At 35.1% G+C, this 27,186-nt stretch overlaps 1 protein-coding gene across 1 annotated transcript in view; it reads left to right on the forward strand.

Moving 5' to 3' along the window:
* ERC2 (ELKS/RAB6-interacting/CAST family member 2) overlaps window positions 1–27,186 on the forward strand; it is a 413,280-nt gene that overhangs the window by 64,913 nt on the left and 321,181 nt on the right. The window contains exons 3-5 of the mRNA XM_042823657.1: window positions 11,409–11,483; window positions 20,474–20,629; window positions 26,716–26,883. Coding sequence (XP_042679591.1) covers window positions 11,409–11,483; window positions 20,474–20,629; window positions 26,716–26,883 — 399 coding nt within the window. The remainder of the gene's footprint in view (window positions 1–11,408; window positions 11,484–20,473; window positions 20,630–26,715; window positions 26,884–27,186) is intronic.

Consider the following 27,186-nt stretch of genomic DNA (forward strand, 5'->3'; position numbering starts at 1 on the left):
TAATGAAAAACTGGCAATTGAAGGCTGGACAAATCGTACATACATTCAAGCAAGGGGTATTACTGTATTTTATTGCAGTTTTGGAGCTTAGAAACTTTCTGATAACTTGATAATCAGTGAGTTAATAAGGTTAATGATTATGTGCTAATAACTGGACTTTAGATCATTTCAATAGAACTATTTCATCTTCTGAGATAAACATACTGTACCATATAGTGGAGGTGTGGCAACTGATGTAAAACAAATGCCAAATGAAATTTAGCTCCTAAAGTGCTTTAGTTTTCAGTTATTTAGCATCTTCTGCTCAGCTTTTTCAGTGAGCTCCTCAAATAAATTATTAATAATGTCAGTGAGAAACATTATGTTTTAAAAAGCCTAAAAAGTGCATAAAAGACATCATACAGAGATTATAGTCTGAGCTTTTTATTTTCTCATGAAATTTTAGGTAGTAGAATATTGTAAAAATAATTCACTTGGTATTCATTTACCTACACAATATTTATTATGCTATTTTATCAACAAAATAGTCTCTGACGTGTTAAATCATTTATTAGGTGATCGTTAAATAGACAGGTGACCATTAGATACAGATCAGGAATTATTCAGATTTGTTTTTCTTTTTTTGGCAAGGTATTCACAGCAGCAGATTGTGTTTTCCAAAGGTAACAGCTCTTTTTAAGTGAAACTTGCACAGATGCATATCTCTGTGTTAGCACTGTAGATTCTTCTGCCAGCTTGTGTTCTTGTAAATTTCTTTGTCAAACAGAAGGTATTTTTACATTTGCTTAAAATCAACTTTGTTCATGTAATTAGAATGGGACTATTTTGTTTGTAGTAGGATGTATTGCATATATCCTCTCTTAATTATGTAGTTATGTATTTGACTCATTGGTAAAAGGGAGAAAGTGTTCTGAGGGAGAATTCTAGGTAGTTGTGCTCAATAGCATGTTCTTAGTTTTAGACATATGTGTTGGATAAACAGCTTTGTTGGTTAAGACAACTTGAACAGATGATTCTTCTCCTGTGCTGACAATTGTGTTTCTTTTCCCTAAATCTCTGTTCATTGATGAGATAGCTAATAATAATGGTGTCTTTACTTTTCCTCATGAAATGGATATATTTTAGGTTGTATGACTAGTGATGGGCTACAAGGTCCTTGGGAAAATGTTAGCAGTGCGCAGACTGGCATATCTATTCATGCAGGGGGCAGGAGGGAAGTGTCTCTGGGTTGACTAAATTGTTTTGGTTTACCACCTGTTGCAGAAAGTTTACTACATCTAATTGTTAGAAATGGTCACACTGCAAATTAACAGCTGCTTTTCTTAATCTTCGTACTTAAGATTGTGCAAAACTTGTATTCAAGTACAGAGGTCCATATAGATGTCTGTTCAGTAGTGCTCTAATCGTTATATGTAAAATCATGCAAGAGTAAAGATATGTATGTAGTAATCTAGGGAAGATTCAGGTTAGCTGTGTTTTATCTGGGTCTAGATACTAAAGGGCTTAAAATTCATAAAGCATCTTTGTCAAAATTTTTAGACAGAACTCACTGATCTGGATCAGACACAGTTTTAATGGCTATAACCCTTCTGCTTTCTCATGTGTTTTCCAATTCATCTATGGGACAGACAGCTCATGGAAAGCATATGCAATCAACTGATAAGCAGATCTGTAAGGAAAATACATTTTGTAAGGTATGGGTATTAGGGCTCCTATTTTTCTGAAAATTTGAAATGTTGTCTTCATTTCTACTTTTTTTTTTTTTTTTTTTTTTTTTTACTCTTTTTGTGAATCTTAGTTTTTCAGTTAAAAAAAAAAATTCAACCAAAAACAATGGCTTTGATTCTTTCAATAGAAATGTTTGCTAGAACATAACATGGAAAGAAAACGTTAAACCTGACTTGCGGAATACCAGATAGAAAATGATTTATCTCATTTGCAAGTAAGCTTTTATTGCTTGCTGCAGTGATACAAAAGTATCTTTGTTCTGCAAGACTCTATGCAAGCCATCCTTCTTTGTACAAGTCAACAAGTTGGTACAGGGAGCTGTATTATAATTTCTGTAGAAACTGTGATAATGACTTGACTGGTGTACAGCTGTAACTGCTACTTTTTTTTCCACATGTTGTTTACATTTATAAACTAATAAGATTCAGCAGCTAAATCGATAATGTCTTTTGATTTCCACATGCGCCGTTTTGAAGAAGTACTTCAACAAATCATTCTTGCACTGCGTCCAAATAATAATTTAAATTGTAGTATTTTGCTTATGTTGTCTTCCACCTTCATTTGCAAGTCTTTAACTGTATGTAATAGCAGATAAAGATTGTTAAAAGTGAGTGTTACCAAAGTGTAAAAGAAAAAGTGCTAGTGTTCAAATGCATGAGTGAAGGGATCCCATTGTGAATCACAGATTCTGCAAACCTAATTAATAGCAGTGTATTCACTCTAGCTTGCTCAAGCAGTGGGCAGAGCAGACAGCCGCCTTGGTGGCTGTCTGTCTGTCTCCCCTTGACTATGCTGAAAAGCTGTGACTCATCTGCTGTGAACCACGTCTTCTCATCTCCCCATCTGCACAGGTGAGGGTTCCCAATGTCTGGTGAACGGCTCCCTTCCTATGACTATGATTTCTGCCTCAGACCTCTCTGCACCCCTAAAAAAGGAATATTTCCTTCTGTTCAGCTCTGTGTTTCTTCCCAAAGCCTCAGAGGAGCAGGAAAATGAATGGGGTTTCTAAAGAGAAAAAAGTGGCAGAAAGGGAAAGCTGCTGCTTCTAGAATGTGGAGAGAAAATGAGTTTCTGGGAAGAAAGGAGGCCTGGAAATGGCAGAAAACTCTCAATTCTTTTCTTCTGCAGAAAGATCTGAAAGCCTTGAGATGGCTTTATCATTACTTTGAAATAAAGATGACACAGTGTAAAATAGTAGTAACTCCAACCTTTAGGTTTAAAAATACAATACGTATAATGTAATTTTTTCTCAGTATATTCAAACATTTTAATTTGTATACCTGTTTTCAGCCCTTCCTCAAATCTGGCCCCTAAGTTTACAAAATCCCATATTTTTTTCAGGTAATTTCAGTGCTTAATAATAAGTACAGTATGGAAATTTGATATTAAATAACTTTTGTTTCTATTTGCTACAGCTTCTGATTGTTACACAGTGTGTTTTTTTCCAATACATAATGTAACCTCATGTGGCACCGTGTTCCATATCCTACATCATCATGTGAATTTTCCAGTCATACACAATTTACATCATCACATGGATTCCTGAGGCTCTGAAAACTCTCCTTGAGGGTCTGATTTTAATCACAACAGATAATTTCTGCAATTTCAGTGGAGAATCTTCTGATTCACATCTTTAGAGGAAACTAAGCCTTCGATGTTTATGGTATTTATGTATCCAGGATATATGTGCACTGATGCACAGCAGAGTAGTTTGTAATGTGTCCCTTAGCCCCTGGCTATACATATTCATATCAAGCATATACTACAAAAAATGATTGTTTGAACCATGTAAGAAAGTGGTGTTCTACTGTTTATTTTGCCCCTTGGTTAAAAAAAAAAAAAAAAAATAAAAAAAAGTTTTCATTTAAATCAACAAAATAAGGAGTACAAGCTACAATTTCTGCATGGAGACTATCAAATATTTTTATCTTGGCCTTCCCCAGTTTTTTTTGTTCAGGTAAAAAGGTAAGAATGAAAGAGGAAACTTGAATGAAAGAGGAAACTTGAACAAATGATTTCAAGTTACCTCGCCAGTTTGTTTCCCAGGCATTGGAGGAAGAATTGGAATGGGTGCTAAGTGGATTTTCTCTTTTTGCATATGAACAGTAAGGTTCATAAACTCTTGACAGATTTCATGGAATGATAACCATTCAGCTGGGTAATAATTATTTGTACAGGTTGTTTACTGCATAGCTGTAATGGTTTACTCAAATAATTGTGCACATGCAGTATAGATGATGTACAAGTCCTAAGTAAAGTCTCATGTGATAAATAGTTTTGTTGGTGACACAAAAGTCTTAAAATTTCTTAAAATTTGAATTGCATTCTTATCATTATTTTCTGGGGGAAAAAAAAAAAAAAGGTTAAAGACAATGTAATACCAAAATAATTTTTTTAAAAAATTAAAAAATTAAATGCTTGGAAAAAAATACAATACTTTGAAATTGAAAATGTTTGACTGCTTTAGACTTCTGATGGTTTTTGGTTTTTGAAAGATAGTTCAAGAATGTTTAATGCTGCTTATAAGATTCTTCTTTCTAACAACAAAACAAAACAGAAAAAAAAGAATGCTGAAATTGTAAGAAATATGGTCCATCTCTTGTGCAGAATTAAGTTAATGCTCTCGTGTTACCCTCTGCAATACAATTCCGTAACCTGCAAACTGTATAGAAATTTGATCAATCAGTGGCTTGTTTTACTCCTATGTCATCCATACAAGTATGTATAGTTGTTTATTTCAAAGTATTCTGCTGCACATTCAAATTGTATGTAGTGGATAAAGCTAATCAAAGAATATTCATGTTTACATGTCATGCAAAGACTGACAGGTATAGACTTCAATGTATAGACAATCTTCATTTTGGTGTTTATTTTATCTTCACATATATTAACTGCTTAGGAATGTATAGATAGTAGCTTCCTGAATATGTCAAGGAGATAATTTTGATAATTTTTGAAATCTTTGACATTCCATTGGATGACAGTGTGATAACTGTCTTTATAACTAAGTTTTAAAGTACAGACCTGGTTGTTCTAATGATTATATAATACAATAACAAGAGCTTCCCATGTTGAAGATACTAAAATCTAAGTAAAAGATAAATAACGTGTGTAAAAAGATAAATCACACTGCAGTAAGCACTGGAGTGCTTGATTACGCAGAGTGAACATAAAGTACAGAAATACAGGAAAAAATAGATTATTTATGTTTACCTTTATGATTAACTTTTCCATTTCTAATTTAAATGAATTTACTTCCGATTGCCAGGTACTTGTTGCTTGTTACCAACATCCTTACAAATAATACTGGCATTTAAAGGTTTCCAGTTGCTCCCGTTTTTCTCAGATGGAAAACTCAGGACTGTTTAAAATAATTGAAGTATTTGAAGAACAGGGCAAGTCAGATATTTAGAAATAAGAGAGTATCTTTAGTGGGGAGAATAATTTGAGTGGAATACTGAATTCCACTTACATCTCAAAGGCTATAAAGGTGAGATGTCTTACCCCTGATCATGATTCAAGTTGCATAATTCCAATTCTGAAGAAGGTTCAAATATTACCACAAAACTTTGCATTAAAATACTGTTCGGAAGAGCCAAGAAGCTCACACATTTGAAGTGTTATTAACTCTGATGTTTGTTAGCTTTGCTGATTAGGGCCTGATGTTTAAATGCTAAATAGCTTATACCAGCAGTAATTTCAAATGCATGTAAGTAAAACCCACCCATATTTAGGAAAGCAATTCCTGGAGAATTAGGAAACCGAAAATCAAAACCATAAATTATTATAGCTTGTGATTTCACTGAGCCAATGCAAATGGAAAAAAAAAAAAAAAGACAGTTAAGGATACACTAGAGGGTAGGCTAGAACAATGATTGCACAGCAGTGTATCCATAAGTTTACTAGATATTATTAGACGCACTTATGAAACTACTCTTTTCAATGTTAAAAATGAAGTCCCATGGCAATCAATATAAACCATTATTGCAACATGGAGATGTGTATGCCAGCACCTTTCCTTGGTCAGCAGAGAATGTTTGCAGTGATACACTGAAAAGAATTGATGTTTATTAAAAAAATGTATAAAACTGATTTCTACAAAAAAAAAAGTCAATAGCATGTTTGAAGTTTTGTATATTACCATCAGCTAGAGAGAAGTCAGTGTGCTGCTTGTATATTCAGTATATTCAGTAAACTATCCAGCAAGTACATGAAATATGTAGTATTTTTGCCTTTGAGTAGTAGAGTTTGACTTTATTTCTGGCATTATTTCAGTTCTTTTTAATAAATAACAATTAGAAATTGTGGTTTTTTCCTCCTGAATTTGAGCACAGATGCAGAATAGAAATTCAGAAGTCACTGGTTGCGTTCATAGGGTGAGAAGTGGTGAATGCACTGATATGCATTATCTTTTTACTTTTACAGAATGAGACACAACTCTTGCATTTTAGCTTGTTCAACATGGTTTTCCACATGGTTTTAAACTTTCTACACACTATAAAGAGTAGAGGAAGTATTCTTCTTAGAATGTTCTCAGTGCTTACATGCGTCGTGTGAGTGATGATCTGAAATTTATTTTTTGATTGTAATTGTCTAGCTAATATATATGAATAGAGAAAACTATCAAAAAGTTGTTTCTTCAAAGAAATTTGTGAAGCAATAATATTTTTTATGTTTTGAGAAACAATTTTGGTAAGACAGAAAAAAATACTAATGTTGGGCAAAAAAAAAAAAAAAGACAGATCTTCTAGATATTTTGTTCATTTTACAAAGAAAATGAAATAACGGTCAAAATTTGTGGTGAAAGCACAGTTTCAGTAGCTCCTTTCAGGAAACATTCTGTGTGCTTTCAATTACAAACCAAATTGTCCCTCATGCATTTCAAACTCCATACACAAATTACCTTTTTGCTTGAACCTTTTCCTGTGAAGTCTCTTGCCAGAGGACACTCTTCTGTAATGACAACATATGTGGTTACTTAAGGTGTTTTTGACATACAAGTCAAAGACTAAGACTAATACTGAGGCCTCTGAGGTACTTGCTGGGCTTCTCTGTGGTGCTCGATTACTGATGTGTTTTGGAGCTTGTTGGTGCTTAATTCATGAAACTTATATTTATAAATTCTGTGTTCTTCACAACTGATACTTGTCTGTTAAAAGTGCTAAATGGAGGGAGAATTAGGCCTGTATCTTGAATACCTCTCTTAACTGAGAAGTTAAATTCTAATGCACCTATTTTATGAAGAAACTTTATTGAATACGGAACTCGCATAGCTATTGAGTTTTATTGTTTCCCATAATTCTTCATTTCACATGCTTTTATTCATTATTTCATTTCTTCAAGCTATTCACAGAGAAATTTTGTCAAATCTTAAATGGTTCTTATAGAGCTTGTATCTAGATGAGATGGTAGTGGATCATTAAACGACAACCAATGGCAATATGACTTTTAGATTCCTTCCTAGAAGCTTTTTTTATTTTACTAGACACTGGAGCCAAATATAGATTTTTTTTTTTTGTGTTGGTCAATTTATAGTTTCCAGATAGATAGTTTGATCAGGTTTTCTTAAATACACTTTCTTCTAAATTACTGTGATACCATTTTGGCTGGGGTTAGATGGAAAGGGATAGAAAACAGGAAAGAGCTTATATATTAGAAAGAAATTAATTCCTACATGTTACATCTTTGTAATATTCTGATTAAGTATGATTTGGTTAATATTTTTAATGGTAGTTTTGGCTGAAGAAACAGTGTTCTTTAGACACTTCTGGTAAGTGGGTGTGCTTTTATATAAATGAAATGATCGATTAAAATATTAATATGCTCCCAGTTTAAGTTTTCATGTTCAGGCAGCTGGTAGTGTAGAATACCAAGAATTCCTTTGCCAGAAGGATGGAAATAGTCTGCTTTTTTGAATTACTTCGGAGAAGCAGCAACTCTTATGCCACTGCTTGCTGTGATTTACAGATTTGTGCATTCTAATCAGAAATATAAAAAGCTAGGTGTACTCATAGAATGGTTTTTCACTTCTGTAGTTACGCAGCCTCATGTACAGTTCTTCTCCCATTGGTTATTAGATTCTGATATCTTTGTATTATGTCTTTATTTCTTAAATTTTTGAGAGTTTTACTGTTTCATTTTCTTTCTGTTCTTTAATCAGTAAAAGACTACTGGTTGAAATGCAAGCACTCACTGACAGTTTCATGGCTTGGATGATATCCCTAAACTGCCTGTTTGTCTGCAAAAGTCCTTTTTTATTTTACCACTTTGTGTAACACTAGTTGAGGCAGTTTTGTGTAAATACAAGGTAAAATGTTGTACTGCATTGACAGTGTTGAGGTAAACTTTTATTAAGACTTTCACTTCACTCCCATCTAATCAGAACAACAGATTCATTGATGTCTTAGCAACCATGGTAAAATACACCAGAAACAGAATGAAAGAAAGATGAGGTTGTAGCATCTTGGCTTTCCTCCAGCCAAGTGATGAAATGTTGTACAACAAAGCTGAAATAAAAAGGCAGTTTTGTTTCGGCTTTAATTAATAGTATGTTAATATAGCTGGTGCTGTGTAGTGCAGGTGTTGAATACCAGACTGTAATGAGAAAATCTTGCAAGGTATTGGTATCAGTTTCTCAACAAAAGAACAAAACTCTTCTTTCACCTTTTTTAAAGGAAGTTTGTAATATGAGCTGCCTCTTCTTGGAGTTTTTTTGATGTTTAAACTAGTAGTAAAAGTGGGTGCTGAAATTTCTTGAGACCAAATGAAATGATAATGTTGCATTACAGAGACATGCAGAAGGAGAAAGCCAGTCTTAAGACTTTTTTTGTCTAAAATTAAGAGTATTAGAGAATGTGAAGATCTAATTACCTGTCAATTTAGCATAGGTGTGTTAATCATCCTAACAACTAACCACCATTATGAATTCCCAGTGCTGATTGTGTGGTGTGGGCATCTGATTATGCAAAATTATAATTAATGAGTGTATAAGAAGTGGTTGCTCAGATGTACTAGCAATTGCAGTGAAACAGTTGTCAGGGGATGTAATGAAAGTTTAATTCCATCTCTGAGTGATTAGTGGTTTAGGCCTCAATGGTTACACAACTGATGGCAAAAGGCTGATGGCATCATGGATATGAACAGCAAAAGCTCCGTGTGATTGAATGCAGGCTTGGGTGTTTGTTTTTTTGCAGTTTGTGTGGATTTTTTTTTTTTTTTTTTTTTTTTTTTAAAAAAAACAGACCAAACCAAAACAAGAAAAAATTAAACCATCGCCTCCAGGGTTCATTGGGCTTTAAATTGGAAATTTAAAAGATAAAGCAGTATCATTCCAAAAATGATGTAATAAATAAAAGTCTGATTTGAAATTTGAATCTGTTCAGATGACCTCAGTCAGTAAAAAGATCGGTGTAAGTTATTATACTCATAGTATCTCTGAATCAGTACCCCAAAAATACTTCCCCAAATCAGTAATCCAAAAGAAAAAACATACATAGCATAACATAAGTTCAAGAATTCAGCCTGGTGTGAGTCTCCAAACATTTGAAACTGATTGGAAGAAAACCCACAGAAAATAATAAAGTGGGAGTGATATTCTGATTCTCCAGAATCTTTGTCTGCATCGTTTTACCATTAGGAATAGGAAAGAAAAGCTTTTAAATCAGCCAGAATCAGATTGATTCATAAAGCAAACAGGAAACGTGTTATGAGGCAAGGCTTCATGCTATGATAGACATCTAGGGAAACTCATCGTTGGCAGTCTATTTGTCTTTGGCTTAGGGGGTGGAAACTCTGGTTTGTCTCCCTGGATAATGTATGGAATCCTGTTTGTATTCCAGTGCAGTTTATATGGCCTTGGGGAGCAAAGTCTGATCTTAAAATTAGCTGTAATTTTTGCTGATCAGATAATGGTGTGACTGGCCAGCTATTTTTCCATGGCTTTTGTAGGAGGATGTTACGACAAATTTGTGACATACTGTTTTTTCTAAAACATTTGCATAGTGTACTTGTTTCATCTGAGATAATCAGCATGTGGTGATTGGGAGACTCCCTCTGGATAGGTGACTTGCAAAGATTTTTCTATTTTAAATGTGGATAATTAGTTTTAAGTACAAAAACCAAGGTGAACACACTGTTCAGATATGCTTTCTTAAATGGCCAGTGCAAAAACAGAAATTTCCTGTTCTCATGTTCTAAATACTATGCATATATTTACTAGTGAAGGTAGTATATGTAATATTTGCTACAAAAACAACTTACTTAACTGTAAGTATGCATTCTGACACTTGCACCTAATTCAACTCCTGCAAACAGTGCTGTGTTTTAGCACGGTCTTAAGCAATAGGCTGTTTCAGGTTGGAATCTATTTTAGCAGTCTGTCTAACCATTAAGTTTTTATACATCCCTTCCATAAAATCTACAGAGAATGAGCAAAACATAATAGGCAAGACAGAGTATATCCAACTCTCTTCTTTGTAAGAGGATTTATATTTCCGGGGAATCCAAGAGGTTTAGTCATTGGCTGTATTAACACTGTTAGCTACCGTAAAAACACTGAATGTTTGCAGTGTGTGATAGTAAAGAGAATGAGGATGATTACGTGTATTTTTTTTTTTTTTTCTTTTTTTTTTCTTTTTTTTTTCTCTCAATGTATGTGGGGGATCTGGAAGAAGCATGATTTGGAAGACATACTAGCTCAGATTCTGGGGTGAGCTAAGCATTATTTGCAGTGAATGAACTTAGATACAAGGCATAAACACGCAGTTCATGGTCATGAAATTAGTGCGTGCAGAGCACTGATGTGCAGGAAGAACAAGGTGAAAAAGATACCTGCCTTGATAGTTCTGTCCTTTAGAAGTGACCTGTGCATGGCTAAATCTGTCCTGCTTCAGTATTGCTTTCTTATTAACTGCTCAGCTGTGTGAGAGGTATGGGTTCTTAAGGGATGATGTTTCATGACAACTCTGCATTGTTCTGAGTTGATGCAAACTTTTTACTGAGATACCTCAGACAAAGGTACAGCTCCTATGTTTTGTAAGACTGAATGGTGCCATCTTTGTCCTCACTGTTTATAAAGACCAGTATACATTAATTCTGTTAACTGTATGCCTTACGTAATGATTAAAGTCTATTTTCCTCTTGTATGTGGTGTAAAATAAAAAATAAATGAAAATGGGAAAACCAAAATGTAATAGCTGCACTCGAGGGTGTTGCATCAACCCACTACATCATTACTATCTTTAAAATGTCAAATTTAAATATAATGTCTTTAAATGACTTATTTCAGATATCAGTAGATAAACTAAAAGAAAAGAACAGTAACAGATTCTGAGTGACTTCTAAAAGCATTTGATTTAGTAGCACAGCTGAGTGGATTAAATTTTGATATCTGTGCAGAAACAGCAGGATTGTATTTGGACTAAGAAATTACTTGCTGGCTTTGTCACAGTTGACGTTAATTATTGATGGGGGTTTCAGTAATAGCGCATGTGCCAGCAGAGTTGACTGTAATATAAGATAGGAACGGCAGTGATGCTAGAGGGATTATAAGAGGGGGAAGCACCTGTAGCATTTAGAGTTGCATGCTCTGGTCATCAGTCTTTTGCTGCAATACGTTCATGACTGATTAATATAATGCAAAGATGAGTCGTCAGGCTTATTTCTATCGTGTTCCTCCACAGGAATTACATAGAAGAACTCAGCTTCAGCCTGAGCCAGCAAAGACGAAGGCTCTTCAAACAGTTATTGAAATGAAGGTATAGTGTTTGCATGTTTTCCTTTGCATTATTTTTTGTAACTTGAACTCATGTACTAGCTCTAGCTATAATGGAGTTAGTTTTCCTTGCAGCAGCCTGCAAGGTACTCTTTCAGATTTGTGATCAAAACAGAGTTGTTAACACTCTGATATTTTAGTTATTGCTGAGCTATTCTAACACAGCATCAGGGCTTTGTTTCTCGCTCTGCTTCCCCAGCTGGTGGATTGGGGTGGACAAGCAGCAGAATGGGAATACAGCCAGGACAGCCAGCCTCAGCTGACCTGAGAGATATACTGTATGTTATGTTCAGCAGTAAAACTGAAGTGGGGACAGCATTCAGAGTTATGGCATTTGTCTTTAATGTGTGCTTGGTTTTGGAACGTGATTTTAAGCGTTTTTAAGCATCGTGAAGACCTGTGGAATCATGGTGAGAAAGATCTGTAGATGAAGACACGCTTAGGCCAGGAGGACTCAAAGAACTGCATGTGGTAGCATTACAAATGGCAGCTACTCTTATCTATGCTGATAATTTTCTGGGTGTTTGGTGTTGAATTGGATATTACCCTGTCCCTGCATTAAAGAAGTATTCTCTTTTGAAAATCGTACTTGTGGTTTGCCAGGACTGACAGTGCTAGCTACAGCCAAGTCAGAGTAGAAGCACTGGTTGGTGGTGAGGTGTGCATTTCAGATATTAACTCAACTTTGTGTAATCTATTTTCTGTTTGTCAGTAAAATTCACTTGTAGGTTTTATTTTACTTTTATAACCAGACCAACAGTTCTTCATTCTACAGATTACTGGGTTCTCAACATCTTACTGAAATGTTTAAATGAGTGCTGACAATCAACTGTCCTTATTTTGTTTTCTTGATAAGACTTGGTTAAAAAACAGGCACAGCATTGCTTGTTTTGAGTAAGGAGAATTTAATATTCCTTTTTAAAAGAGTCAAAAATCAACATCAAAATGCAAAACAAAACAAAGCAAACAATGCACCTCCCAACCCAACAACAAAAGCAAGACCAACCAACCAACTTAAAAAAAAAATAAAAATAAAAAAAATTTCAGGAGGGCCAATAATATGTCTATTGATTGTTATTTGGTCACTGTTTTACATCCAACTTAAGGAAAGCATTAACTTCATCAGCAGTGTGATGCAACAAAATGTGATGAAACAACTCTTAGTCATAAGCACAATTTCCTCTTTTTGGTGTATAATATTACTGAAATGTTTTGTCTTTTCTTCCTACAATAAGAGAAGAAAAGCTTATTTGAAAGGGGAAAACTGATATTTTCACATAACTCCCTGAATCTGGAATCTGTCTTGAAGAAAAATACCATACACAAGATAATTTGTGAGTTGGCAGTGCTGTCTGAAACACACTAATGATGGTCTTTCATTTCAGTCTTCTTAAAAGGGAGTGCAAATTAAAGGCCTCACTTTGCCAGTGACTTCTGTTATGAGCAAATGAGTTCAGCATGTCTGGACATTGCAGTAAACACACAGTAATAACAGCAACAGTACTTTCCAAATGCTGTATCTGCTTTTTTAAGTAATCTAATTAGCTTGGATTATATGAACAATGGAAAAGGTGCATCAATTTCAGTATTCCATATTCTTTTATGTATTTCCCTTGGACCTTTACTGTTTATTCCAGTTCATAAGTCTATATGAAATTTCAAATGTGTGTTTTTGCAAAATCTTGTTATCTCATCCATGTGCAAAAGTAAGGAGCTGGCTGAGAAACAATTTTCTTTCTGTTATTTTTCTATCTTACAAATTTAAAACTTTGGGGATATTGAGATAGAGGGTTTAGAATATTTTATGATCTTCCATGTGGATTATCAACATTTTAAAATTTATGTTTTCAAAATAACTTGCAATTCTGCTTTGTGTACCAAAATTCTTTGGAAAGGACGAGGAAATGCGGATGGGGACATATCTGCAATATCAAAATATAATGATATAGTTAGAGCTACTCTGCCAGTCCCTGTTCATGAAGAGCTTTCATTTGCTAGGAGTGAGATTGTAGTCATGATGCAGAGCTGCTTCTGGGCTCGGCTCTGGGGCATACAAGTCTTCCTTTTGCTATGACCATACACAGCTTTAGGATTGCCCTGTTCTAAAATAGGCCTAATATTGAAAAGGGAACAAATGTAATATGTTGAAATTCACATGTCTAAAAATCAGCTTTCATTGTAAATTCCAGCTTTGGAAAGCTTGCAAGTTAATTTCAATTGTTTTAATCCAGACAACATTTGTTTTGAAAACAACAAAAAAAACCCACAAGAACAAAGAAGCTGAACATTTGTTTTAAATAATCAAAGACTGAAGCAATGATTTCCCTGCAGTATTGAGTATAGGAGGAGGGAGAAGTTTACCTTCTAATATAGCAAACCGTGGCTGTACCCTGCCCTGTGCAGAGGGCCTGAGCAGGGAAGTTTGAGTGTCAACTGATATAGTATTGTATTGAATCACAATGAATTAGGAAAGGCATTCTGACTGGTTTTCCTCAGTGTAGTATTACAAAGACCATAAAAAGTCAGTGAATTATTCTCATCCATTCCAAAATGAATAACTCGGGTTGTAACTAAGGCAGAGAACAAGGTTAAGAAGGTAGGCAACTTAAAGGTAGCACCACTTCTTCAGCACCTTAGTTGCTATCAGCTGCTATGAGAGCGTTTAAAGAATACTTTTCATATGAATAACTTATAGCTGTGGAGGTTGCTGTTAGGTTAGTCAGTTCATATATTGGAAAGCGTAGACTTCTCTTACACAAGTAATTATTGAGCAGTTGCCTGCAGTTGTGGATATATTGCTTACAGTATACAGATAACATGAAATAGGAATTACAGTACAAGAATTTTTACTGACAATTAGGCACGTAAGAAAGACCTGGTTTAGTTGTTTATAAACTAAGGATGTTTAAGAACTAAGGATATCAGAGGATAACAGTTGGTTTAAATGTGTAACAGAATTTTGAGTAAGTTGAGCCAGAGTTGGATACTAGGTGATATTTGTTGTGTTTTATACAAGTGTTCTATAAAGTAAGAAGGTCAGATTCCACCCTGCCTCATCTCTAAGAGCTTAATAAGGAGTGTAGGAGAGTTCAGTTACATTTGGCTCAGTCACCATCACTACTGAAAGGCTGTGTTTTCTTTCAGTGTCTGTGAATTAAAAAATAAGGTGTTGATAAACAGGGAAGTGTTCTGATAGGAGCCATCAGAATGTTTAAAATGATTATCAGATGTATTATAATGAATAACTTGAGTTTAGCTTTGTGTATAGAGACAGAGCCCTGCAGAGAGACCAAACTGTAGTCTGTATACCTACATGACATATCTTTAATACAAAAGAGGTCTCTCCAGGCCTGAAAATAAATAAATCACAAAATACAGCGTGCTAAGGTTAGAGATAGCAAGTATACACTAACATAAGGTGCAAATAAATATTTAACAGTGTTCATATGATTTTATTACTTGTGTTGCACAGAAAGCCAGGCGAGGGTTTTGTTTTGTTTTTTTCTTTTTTACAACTGTTGCTTGAGACTTTGTGATACATGATCAAATAACATATTTTTTTCTCATGCCGAAGTCTTTGTTTGCTTAAGCATAAAATAAGCCTGGTGTATTGAAATATATTCCTTTAATTGACATTGCACCCATGCATCCTTATATTTTGTTTGTAGGCAGATGCCAGATCGCTGGGATCTTTGATTATGACTCATATCCAAATTGTTTACCATTCAAAATCATTTACAAATCAAAAAGAGTGAAAGGAAACATTCTTCATTATTTCATTCTTGGTGGAAATATTCCTGAACACCTCAATCAGGTCAAAATTTCAATATTTTTTTCATGTATTTCCAGACTTAAATCAGTGATTCTGAGAAAGTCAGAAATAAGATGCCTAATGATGAGGCGTGAAGCCTAACTGCAGAGTACTGACTATTCTGAAACTTATATACTCTAGCAACAAGAATTGAATTCTTTAAAAATAGCAAGCTGTAATTCAAAATATTTATGGTTTACCTTGATTGCAGAAAGAGCCACTTTTATGTATTGATCCAGCTGTGATATTTCAGGTATGAATTTGGTTCTGAAAATGTGTGTTATGTGTTTGCAGTGCAATATACTCCTATTTTTAAGACTGCATGAGCTTTCACTTTCCCTTGTCTTTGGAAATAAACCCCAGTATTCTCGATATTAGTTTGAAAAAGTTTACAGTAAGACTAGTTGAATATAGAGTTTGTGTATATTGGCATTTACTTGCAAGTTCTAGTAAAAGTGATTTTTCATTTATTTGCTGCTGATTCCTTGTAGAAAGCATAATTTGTTAAATATATCTGCTGTTTGAAATTGTGTAAGTGTAGCAATTCATTACTTACCAATTCAGAGAATGAAAGACTGGTATGCTGTATTTTTCACTAAAGTTTTGCCTTACTTGTCCTTTCCTAAACGTTCAGGAAATGTACTGTCGCTCCTTGTTTTTGGGGTAGGGACTGGATTTATAAGTTAACTTGAAACACGACTTATTACTGAATGGAAACTCATCTGTAGTAGCACTCTCCTTTGCATTGTGAAATGTCGTTTTCTTTGTTAGCATCAGGACAAAAACAAGTTGAGCTTTGTGTTCCAGAGAGTTGAACTTCTGCTAGACCAAGGATAGATAAAGCCCTATCTTCTCTTGCAGATTGTCTGAAACACTGTTTAATAAAATAGATGAAGTATCAATTACTGCTGGAAGAAATGGATAGTCTTACCAACAGAGATTTAGGAGGCTTGACTGAAAAAATGCAAAATGGTAGAGTGCAGAAGATGTTTGTTAGTACCACTTAATACCAGCATGTCTCACAATATTGCTGCAAAGGAATCTTCTTTGTGATTCAACAGACTAACTTAGTTTGTTAGAATGCTGCTAATGCAGATAAGTCTTAGTGGTTTGAAGGAAATATGGCATCTGTTTCTATTTCAGTTCCTGAAAGTTTGCCAGACCCTGTGCCACAACAAGGGCTGACTGAAAGTATTTCAATTGAAGTTTACTGTGGGAAAATGCTGATTCAGTGGAATCAGGAAATTTTTATGGGAATATGCGTATTCTGTCAAAATTTCCAGTGAAAGCAAAGCTATGTGACTTTCTGTCCTTCATGTAAGGCAACCCAGCTACCTCTGTGGCAGTACCCAATGGGAGCTCCAGACTGTCTGTGCTGTCCTCGAGCTGTGATGTTCCTTGCTTTCCAGCAGTTGTGCAGGCAGAAAAACCTTCAGGTTTGATGGGCAAACCAGCAGCCTCTCTGGTGTATTTGCAGAATTACCAGTTTGTCCAAATGATAAGTGGCTATGTATAAAACCAGGATTCTGATGCATATAAAATATTCTGTGACCATTTTGTATAGCTGTGAGCAAGTTCTTATCCTGTTATCCATTTCCGAGCCGTTCTCTTTGCATTTGAACTCTATCATGATAGACTTACTTGTTTGCTGTGGTTTTGACTGTGAGACGGAACAAAACTGTTGAATGAAAGCACAGTTTTTCCATGGAAGAAACACGGTTTTCTTCTGTTAATTTTCATCTAAATATTGGGAATGAGATTTGTGTTCTGTAGCTTGCTACAGTCATAGTATGGTGTTTTCTATGTTTTCTATGGAAAGGGGCTTAATAGATTTTTTTTTTTTTTTTTTTTTTTTTTTTTTAACACATGCATTAAAGGAATGAGATCTGATAAAGACTTTCAAATTTTACTTGACATTAATTTGGTTATGAATAGTGCAGAAAAGGCGAGTAATGATGTGTGGGAAACACACCTACTTGCTTCTACAATTAATAGTATTGCAAAGCCGTTTTTGAAGGTGGCCTTAATAATTGAAGTTGCTCAAATCCTTAGTACAACTCACTGGCAAGACACTGAACATGTACATACAGTCAGTGGGATCAGACTGGCATAAGGTCACTGTACTACAATTACTGTGTGAGTAATGAGGGAGATACCTGAGGCTTTATCATATCAAATCATGAAAACCTCCAAGGAATGGGTTATACTGCCTCTGTGGGCAACCTGTTCCAGTGCTTGTTCTCAAGCTATAATACTTGTAGGTACTGGAAGGCTGTGCTTAGCCCCCCTTGAAGCCTTCTCTTCCCTAGGCTGAACAAGCTTAATTTCCACAGCCTCTCCTCTGCGGTTATGTGCTCCAGTCCTCTTGCCCCCATGCTGGGCTCACTCAGGTTTAACATCAGGTTTAACGTCTTGTACTGCAGGGCATTAAACTGATCGCAGGATTGTAAGTGCAGTCTAACATATCTCTCTTTCCTTGATCTGCTTAGTGTGTATGCTGCCAAGGATACTGTTTGCTGCTTTTACTGCCAGCATCTGTTGCTGACTCCTGTTAAACTTGCTGTGTCCACTGTAGGACAAAGGATTACAATCCTTTTCACAGAATCATGGAATCACAAGAGTTGGAAGTGATTTCTGGAGATCATCTAGTCCAAGCTAAAGCATGTCCTGTACAGTAGGTTACACAGGAAAGCTTCCAGGTGGGTTTTGAATATCTCCGGAAAAGGAGACTTCATGGCCTTTCTGGGCAGCCTGTTTTAGTGCTTTGTCCCACTCACAGTAAAGTTTTTCCCCATGTTCTTATGAAACTTCCTATATTTCAGTCTCTGCCCATTGTCCCTTGTTCTGTTGCTAGCTAACCGCTGAAAAGAGCTTGGCCCCAGCCACTTGATTCCCACCCTTTAGATATTGATAAGCATCAATAAGATCATCTCTCAGCTTTCTCTTCTCCAGGCTGAACAGCTCCAGGACTCTCAGCCTCTCTTCATATGGGAGATGCTGCAGGCCCTCAGTCATCTTTGTGGCTCTCCTCTGGACTCTTTCTGTAAGTTCCCAGCCTTTCTTGAAGTGAAGAACCCAGAACTAGATCAGTACTCCAGCTGGGATCTTACCAAAGCAGAGTAGAAGGGAAAGATCACCTCAACCTGCTGGCCATGCTTTTTCTAGTGCACTTCAGGATACCACTGGACTTTTTGGCCACTAGTTCATACTGCTGGCTAATGGTTAATCTGTTGTCCACCAGGAAAGTCAGGTCCTCCTCTGCAGACATCTTCCCCAGCAAATCAGCCTCTAATCTGTACTGATGCATGTAGTTATTCCTCCCAGTTGTAGGACTCAGCACTTGCCATAGTTGAACCTCATAAGGTTTTTGCCCACTCACCTCTAAGCCAGTCCAGATCTTGCTGAATGGCAGCACAGCCTTCTAGTGTGCCAGTCACTCCTCCCAGCTTTGTATAATCATGCGGAGAATGCATTCCGTCCCTTCATCAAGGTCATTTTTGAAGAGCAGCTGAACTGCTCCCAAGGCAGTCAGTCCCTCATGGATACAGGTGCAAGGACTTATTCTTTTCCTGGTGCAAGACTTTGTTTTTGCTGAGTTATCTCAGGTTCCTGTCTGCCCATTGGTTCTGTCTGTATTGGTCTGTTAGGTCCCTCTTAAGTATTTTCATTGGTCTCCCAGCTTGGTTGTATCTACCGATAAGTGCTTTGCCACACCTTTCAGGACACTAAAAAATGCCAGAGGTCCCAGCATGGACTTCACGATATTCTCCTTTTTACTCTTCCAGGAAGAGAACAACCAGTTAGCAGCTCTAACCCTGATCATAAAACCTTTTTTTTTCCTTGCCAGTTGATCACCCATACAGATGGTAACTTGGACACAAGAATGCTGTGGGAGGTTGATTCCAAAGTCTTGCTAGAGCTGAGATGAATGACAGTCACCCTTCATTCCTCATCCACAAGCATAATCATTTTATCTGTAAAGGCAATTGGGTTGGTCAGGAATGATTTACCATTGGCAGATCAATACCGACTGTTCCAAAATGTCTTCGCCTTCATGTGATGAAAAATATTGTACAAGAAGACTTCCCAAGGTCTGTAGTGAAGCTGTGCCTATCGTTCAATTAGTTTAATTCTTTTTGTCTCTTCTTAAGATGAGTGCAACATTTGCCTTTCTCTAGTTGTTAAGAATCTCTGACAGTTCTGTCATGATTTTTCAAAGAGGGTGGCCTTACAAAGACATCAACCACTTAAAACCATTGGAAGTCCCATATTGGTCCTAATTGGAAGTTCTCCTGGTTGGTGGAATCATATAATTTTTTTTCCTCTTTTCTATTAATACGGATATATTTCTGACTCTCACTGAAGAGATTTATTCAATTTCCAAATGATTGGCAAAAACATCAACAAAATCACTGGATGCTGTCACAGCTGTGCTGGCACACGTGGCAACTATTGCCTGTGATACAGAATTTTTTTAGTGCTTGTGGTTTCTTGGGTTTATTTATTTTCGAGACTCATAATAAAAAGTGCTAAATCTCCTCTTGGTGATGTGGTGGAGGAAAACTGTGTGAGGAAACAACTTTTGTTCCCGATGACAGCAGGCAGAAGTAGAAACCCTGATGAAACTTGCAAATTGCCTTAGACCAGCTTACATAATAAAGTGGCCTATCTTCCTGCAGTTCTGATGGACAAGCCTCTCTAGACTAAACTTGGCCTTTGTGTTTAAGAGCTTGGAATTATAGCCAGGACCAAGTGGTTACAAGTATAAAGAATATATGTCATCCATATGCAAGCGCAAAATAAAGGGCTTCTTCCATTCTCCTTTCATTCCTAACTGTGGAGGAACAAAGAGATGATTCTAACCAGGATGTGTTCTCTATAGGCAGTACAATGTAATGTAGGATTGTACTGATCTGGTGGTTTTTTTTGTTGTTGTTTGTTTGTTTTGGTTTTTTGTTTTTTTTATGAAAGAGATGTAAAATCTGTATAACTGATTTCAATGGAATTACTCATGGTTTATGACAATGTATATGCAATCTGTATTTTTACTATGTATTTTTACAATCTTATTATTTGGTATTTCTGTAAGTACAGAAATAATTTTGTTATGTATTAAATACAAGATTAATATAATTTCCAATATTATTTTTTGTATAATATAGGATACAAAAATAGCTTCACTTGAGCGCAATATAAGAGACCTTGAAGATGAGATACAGATGTTAAAGACAAATGGAGTTCTGAATACAGAAGATCGAGAAGAAGAAATCAAACAAATAGAAGTTTACAAGAGTCACTCGAAGTTCATGAAAAACAAGGTAAAATCTATTAATATCTTAACATTGGTTAAATAATGTGAACAAAAGTTTTAACTAGACTCTTTCCAGCACTAGCATGTCTGGATGTTTTCTATTGGCAATTCTCTGCTATATGGTACTGTCGCTGTAGAAGAGTGAAGTATTTCAGTGAAATACTTCATGTAGTTATATCAGTTATATATTAACTTATGAGAGATAAGGAGGAGTCTATTCCAGTGCTCCTGCTGAGACAACTGCAATCATTAGTTTTTACACCATGTTCCCTTTTCACTTTATTTTGTATGTTTTAATGCTGTTTTTTTTTAATTATTTCATTATTTTGATTTGCAGCATTTTGGAACAATTTTATTTGTGCTTTTATATTTGATAGAAGTTTTACAATAAGGATTGCTGCTTCTTAGGTTGTATGAAATTAAGGTTTTTTTTTTTTGTATTTTAAAAACTTACAATTTAATGACTTTGTTCCTGCAATGTACCTTTCATTTAAAATCATTGTACATAGATAATTGGGCTGACAATCAGATTGTAAGTACGTAGTGGTAGAATACACATTTTCTTGGTAAAAGCCTCATACTTATTTTAAAATACATCAGAATTAAAGCCTTGTGTCTGCCTGGACTCTTTACTTCCTTAAATTTCAACCTACTCAGCTGCTTTCCGTGTAAAGATGAATTCTTTCCAAATACACTTTCTTGTGAGTTCTAAAACTACTTTAGAAAATTAGAAAAACTACAGTTTTTCTAATTGCCTTAAAATTGTAGTAAATTATACATAATGTTAGTATTTGTATTGGTTTATTCCTAGTCCTCCACCTTGAACATTTTGTTCATGAAACAATAAAATAATGAATTATGGCTCTTGCTTAAAATATGGAGATGTAAGCTGATACAACCATCCTTATCTATACAAATTTAAGTTTGGGTAGTAGCTCCAGCCCTCTAATCATCTTCTTGTCTCTCTTCTGAACCTACTCAAACAGCTCTACATTTTTCTTGTAGATGTAGACTGTTGTCATGTCTGAGATTGACTTGACCCATGTGCAACACCTTATATTTGGACTTCTTGAATCTCATTAGATTCCCCTAAACCCACTTTTCATGCTTGTCCAGGTCCCTTTGGGTGGTGTCCCTTCCTTCTATTGTATAAACTACGCTCACAGCTTGGTGTCATCAGAAAACCTGCGATCGAGCAGACAATTGATTGCACTCTGTCACTGATAAAGACTTGTTGAATTCTATGAAACTTTTAAACTACATCATAGGAGATTATGCTTTCTTGGGACAGATTATGCTTTCCTGGGACATCTGAGCATATTTTAATTTACGTGGATTTACACTGCTGAGGAAATGGAAGCATTAGTACCATGTGGAAATAATCCAATTTTATAAAAATAAAAACTCAAAATGCTGAAAATTCAAACAATGTATTATTTAAGTTCAAAAAACTAGCTCAGTAGCTTAAGAGTAGCTAAAGTTCTGGTTAAATTTGAAGCAATTCAGTTTTACTAATTTACTATAAAACTCCTAAAACATCTCAGCAAATCAAGTGATTAAAAATATTGTAAAATGTCTATTATTTTGTTAATTTTCTAATATCTTAGAGATGAAGAGGTTCAGTAGAGATTTTTGTCATGCAGAAAACGTATGAATGAGAAGATTGTTAAAGGTGTTTTTTCACAATCTTCTGACCTTTGATGAATGTCGCATTCTGATGAAATTTTGTCTGTTTTCTTTTACCAGTCCTTACTTCTTAAAGTAGGGATTTGTAGCAGAAGATATTATTTTATCATTCATCTTGGAACAATTCAAGGTGGAAAAATATTTATGTAGTTGTCAGCAAACAAGCCTTATACTCAATCTATTTAATGAGAGATTGTTGATAAATTCTGATTAAGAATTCCTGATTGATGGCAAAGATGGAAAAAAGCTCTTTTCACAGTTAGCAGTCTTAGGTGCTTATAAAGCTCTTAATACTTCACATTTATTCTTGAAATATAACTTGCTTTATAGCTGCTGTTCATTTCATTAAATGAGAAATGTTAAATGGAGGCCAATATAGAATTTTATTTATTGCACATGAAGAATTTTATTTATTGCACATGAATGACAGAGAATATTGGAGATAATTTCTTTAATAATTTTAATCATTCTTAATAATCAATCCTCCCAATTATTATAGCTTAAATTTTGACTTGCTGTGAAATAGAAAATTATAGAAATGAGAAAACTTGCTTTATGTTTTTTTTCTTGTCCAGTTAATGTTGCTTTACTTTGTATTTGAGTGGACGGGTATTACCATTATGGTATTGCATTAAGGATATGATGTTTCAGTATCCGTAATAAGGAGTTAAAGAAAACAAATAGAACAATACGCATTTTTGAGAGCTACGACTACCTTCCCCCATTTGAATAAGCACTCAAATATTTAAAGAAATATTGATGAATTTTACAGGCAAGAGTTTACACTGGCATTCAAGTAGTTCTCTGAGTTTTAGAGTTCTCATGTTCTTTACATGAACGAGTAGGAAAATCTAGTGACAGTTCAGTTCTGCTTTTAGAGCTGAGTTCTAAGAATTGTTAAAGTGAACTATAACAAGCTCTTTGTAATTAGAATTTATGTGCAATTACTTCTTACGTTACTTGAAAGAAGTTCTAGGTGATACTGTAAAAGAAATATACTAAAAAAAATTACACCATTTTTTTGAGGACAGATCTGGATCTGTTATAAAAATGTAAAAAAACAACCAAACCTCTAAATAATGCACCAAGAAATCCAAACCAACCAACCCCCCACTTCCCCCCCCCCAAAACACTTTACACCAAAAACAAGGGCTTGCACAATACAGACTTTAGAAACTACAGATAAGTGTCTAATTTACCTTGTGCAGCCACTTCACCTCACTTGCATTGCTGTTCTTTCACTTAAGTTCTTCATTCTAAAAAGCAGGTATCATTTGTCACAAAAAGCCTGACTCCTATGATATATAAATCAGCATTGTTTCATTTAATAGAATTATTGACTTAAAGATTTAGGCCTTTGATTTTAAGCTATGCAATATTCAGGGAAAATGCTCTGATTGTTTTTGTTTGCTTGCTTTTTTCTGTATGTAGTGTCACATAAGACTTTTGCTATGTAAATCAATAATATAAGAAAAAGGATAATAATTGTATGGAAAAGTTAGTATCTAAGGAAATGACAATTATTAATTGAGAGAGAAGGCAAAGGAACTAGGGTTTCAGCAGAGGAGGTGAAAGTCATAGGGGGCAACATAGGAAAAGTGGCGACAGGCAAATTAAATACATGAAATGGGAAGGTCATGATCAGAGCTCTGTGAGTGCTGTAGTGCGTAGACTTTTCATTGTGGTCTTTATAAAGTACAAAAATGTTCTCACTTTCTTTTTTTTTATTGGAAGATTTCACTGAATCATACTGTTGATATTCTATACCACTTATTGTAACAAAGTGAAAATGTCTGTACATCTGCAGGAAAGAAAATGGCTTCAGGCCATTCAAGGTTTTTTTTTTTTTTTTTTACAGGATAATAGTTTCTGCAGGGCTTTTAGAAAATGAATATACCCAAAAATAAAAACTTGTCTTTAGAAGTAATGTGTTTTTTTCCTATACCTTTCATATTTTTGATACATTATTTTTAAAATTGAAGTTTTAGTACATTTTTATCTTTATTCTTTAATTAAACATCAGCCAAAGGCATGATTATTTACCACAGATTTTTTTTTTGAGAGTTATAGCCAATTTTTAAACTTCTGGCTGTTTCTGGGTCTTGTAGCCAAAATGAAAGAATAAATGCTGTTTCTGAAACACGAAGAACATACCTGTGATGAAAATCAAGCTTTTGGAAAGAGGTTGATTATTTCTCAGAGTGTGGGTTGTATCCTCGAAACAAATGGGAAGACTTTCTAGGAGAGATTGTGTTTCTGATGTTCGCATAGGTCTCATGTAATGCATGTGACGAAATTCAAGTTGGCTCCAGATCTATTTTTTGTCTTCATATGCTGTAGACAGATTTTCCTACTGTTCATTTCATATACGTTTGTGTCTCAGTTTCCATATTTGATTACATGTTCTGGCAAGGGATGGAAGAAGGTGGTTTGCTTTTAAGAGGATTTTCTCTCTTGCACTTTCCTAACTGCCCTTTTTAATATTTTCTTGACATCTGTTTTTATTATTATTATTATTTTTGTATGCCACTTTTCTTATTTTGATATTTCAAGATTGTGAAGATGATTAATGATTGTTTTTAGTTCTTGCATGGATTCTTGATTTCATACAGTAGCTCAGGGTTGGCTGGCCAAGTACCTTAACCACGTATGCAGATGTACTGAGATTTATGCAGAGAAATAAGGAATAAATGTATTGTCATGCATATGGAATATATTTTTGGAAGAAATAGTATTTTTATTTAATGTGTAATGAAACAAAATGTAGAAAAGTGCATAACTAAATATCAAAGAAATAATTTAATCAGCAGAAAATATTTCTAGTGACTGCACTATGCAGTATTTAATCGGTGAATCCTTAGAATTAAAGCTCAGTGGGATCAACATATGGGTATACATACATGCATATGAATACATATATATATATATTATTATTCTCTCCTTTTGAATAACCTATCTAGCCCTTCTAGACTTCTTGCATCCAAATGTCTGTTGGGATGCAATTGAATTAAGAGAATAAAAACCACTGTTATAGCACTTCTATAATCATTGCAGAAATGAAACTTGAATTTCAAAGGTCTGTAGGTCTACTTAAAGTCATCAAGAAAACTTTCCAAGTATAAAGGAAACAAGGTTTCCCTGAACTATGCAGATGTATTCAGGATTCTTATTTCAAATAATTCTCATGAGATGATCTATCTGAACTCATCTGGTGACCAGTATTACGTCATGGCACTTTAAAAAATACAGTTACGTGTCACCTAATTTGCCATATGTTAGCATCACTCTTTGTGTTGTCCAGTGCTTTGTTCAGATTTGCACATTCTAAATCTACCACTCTTTTGTATTCTGTGGCCACCCCTCCTGCTTAGCATTATGGAAGGGGAAGAATGATCACGGTTCCTTAACATCTATTGATATACTTTGAAATTCAGAAGCTCCTTCCTAAGAATCACAGAAACACCAAGGCTGGAAAAGACCGACAAGATCATCCAGTCCAACCATCCACATATCACCAATAGTTCTTTCTAAACCATATCCCTCAACACAACATCCAAATGTTCCTTGAACACCTCCAGGGTTGGTGACTCCACCACCTCCCTGGCAGCCCGTTCCACTGCCTGACCAGTCTTTGAGAAAAGTAGTATTTCCTAATGTCCAGACTGACATAAGAACGTGTTTCTGCTGTTTCCCCTAGGATATGTTTTTACATGCAGTCTCACAGATGTTTTACTCGGAATTTTTTTCTTAACGTTTTCTTCAGACTTCTCTTAAGCTAATCTCTTTGGCTTGGCTTTTCTAGTACCTGGAATTCCGTAGGAATGGCCAGAAAGGAAAAATGGAGGTGGGGATGGTGGGCAGCAGCAAGTCTGCAAGAAGAGTAATGTTAAATTTCTTCTAATCTTTTTTTCCTCTCTTTACTAAGATGCCTGCTTTTTCTCATCAGGCTCCTAAAAGCCTTGATTCATTTGAACCAGTGATAACTTAAGTCACAAGAATCACGCTGTTGGAAGGAATAGGCTACTGGATTGAATTTATACTTTTATGAAAACTTTTTTTCCTACGTATGTTTTCTATCCTGTCAGACTTACCTCACACAGGATAAATTCTTTTGAACTTAAGTGAGTTCTCTGGTTAATTTATAGGCCAAATCACTATATTTAAGCTTTAAGAGTTTCCTTTTTAATTTCAGCGAGAGCATGACAATCATTCTTAAAACAGAGTGCTTGAAATTACGTGAGGTTGTGACCATTTTAACAGTTCGCATCTTAATTCTTATCCAGAATTTACAGGAGATATGAGTTACGTTATTATTTTGTTCATTCTCACTTTCCAGATTTCAAGTGCAACCATGAATTGAAAATAAAATTAACAATTAAATTAAACTGTTTACTTTCCCCGTTACAGATTGACCAACTGAAACAAGAACTCTCAAAGAAAGAATCAGAACTTCTTGCCTTACAAACTAAGCTTGAAACCCTTAGCAATCAGAATTCAGATTGCAAGCAACACATTGAAGTGCTTAAAGAGTCACTTACTGCCAAAGAACAGAGAGCTGCCATACTTCAGACAGAGGTATGGTATCTTCTGAACATAAAATGTGATATGAATGTTTAGTTAATAATGTTTATTGAGCTGATCATATTTGTTTGAAGACTGTATAGAAGACAATTTGTTGAAGTATAGTATAGAAATGATTTTAAGCCCTTGAAATATCAATCTATTTGATACCTATATCTATATTTATCTATGTATTAGGTCACGCACCAGATCTTTTTATCTAATTTATTTTAAAAGTATCTGTGAGTGCAATTTGAGAAACTGTGTCTAATTCTCTTTGGGTTCAAGGTGGAACTATGGCCAAATGGCTTGATTGTC

Source organism: Centrocercus urophasianus, unplaced genomic scaffold (genome assembly GCF_019232065.1).
Source record: "Centrocercus urophasianus isolate 14NV4802_14NV808 unplaced genomic scaffold, USGS_Curo_1.0 seq_22, whole genome shotgun sequence".
NCBI classification, from domain to species: domain Eukaryota; kingdom Metazoa; phylum Chordata; class Aves; order Galliformes; family Phasianidae; genus Centrocercus; species Centrocercus urophasianus.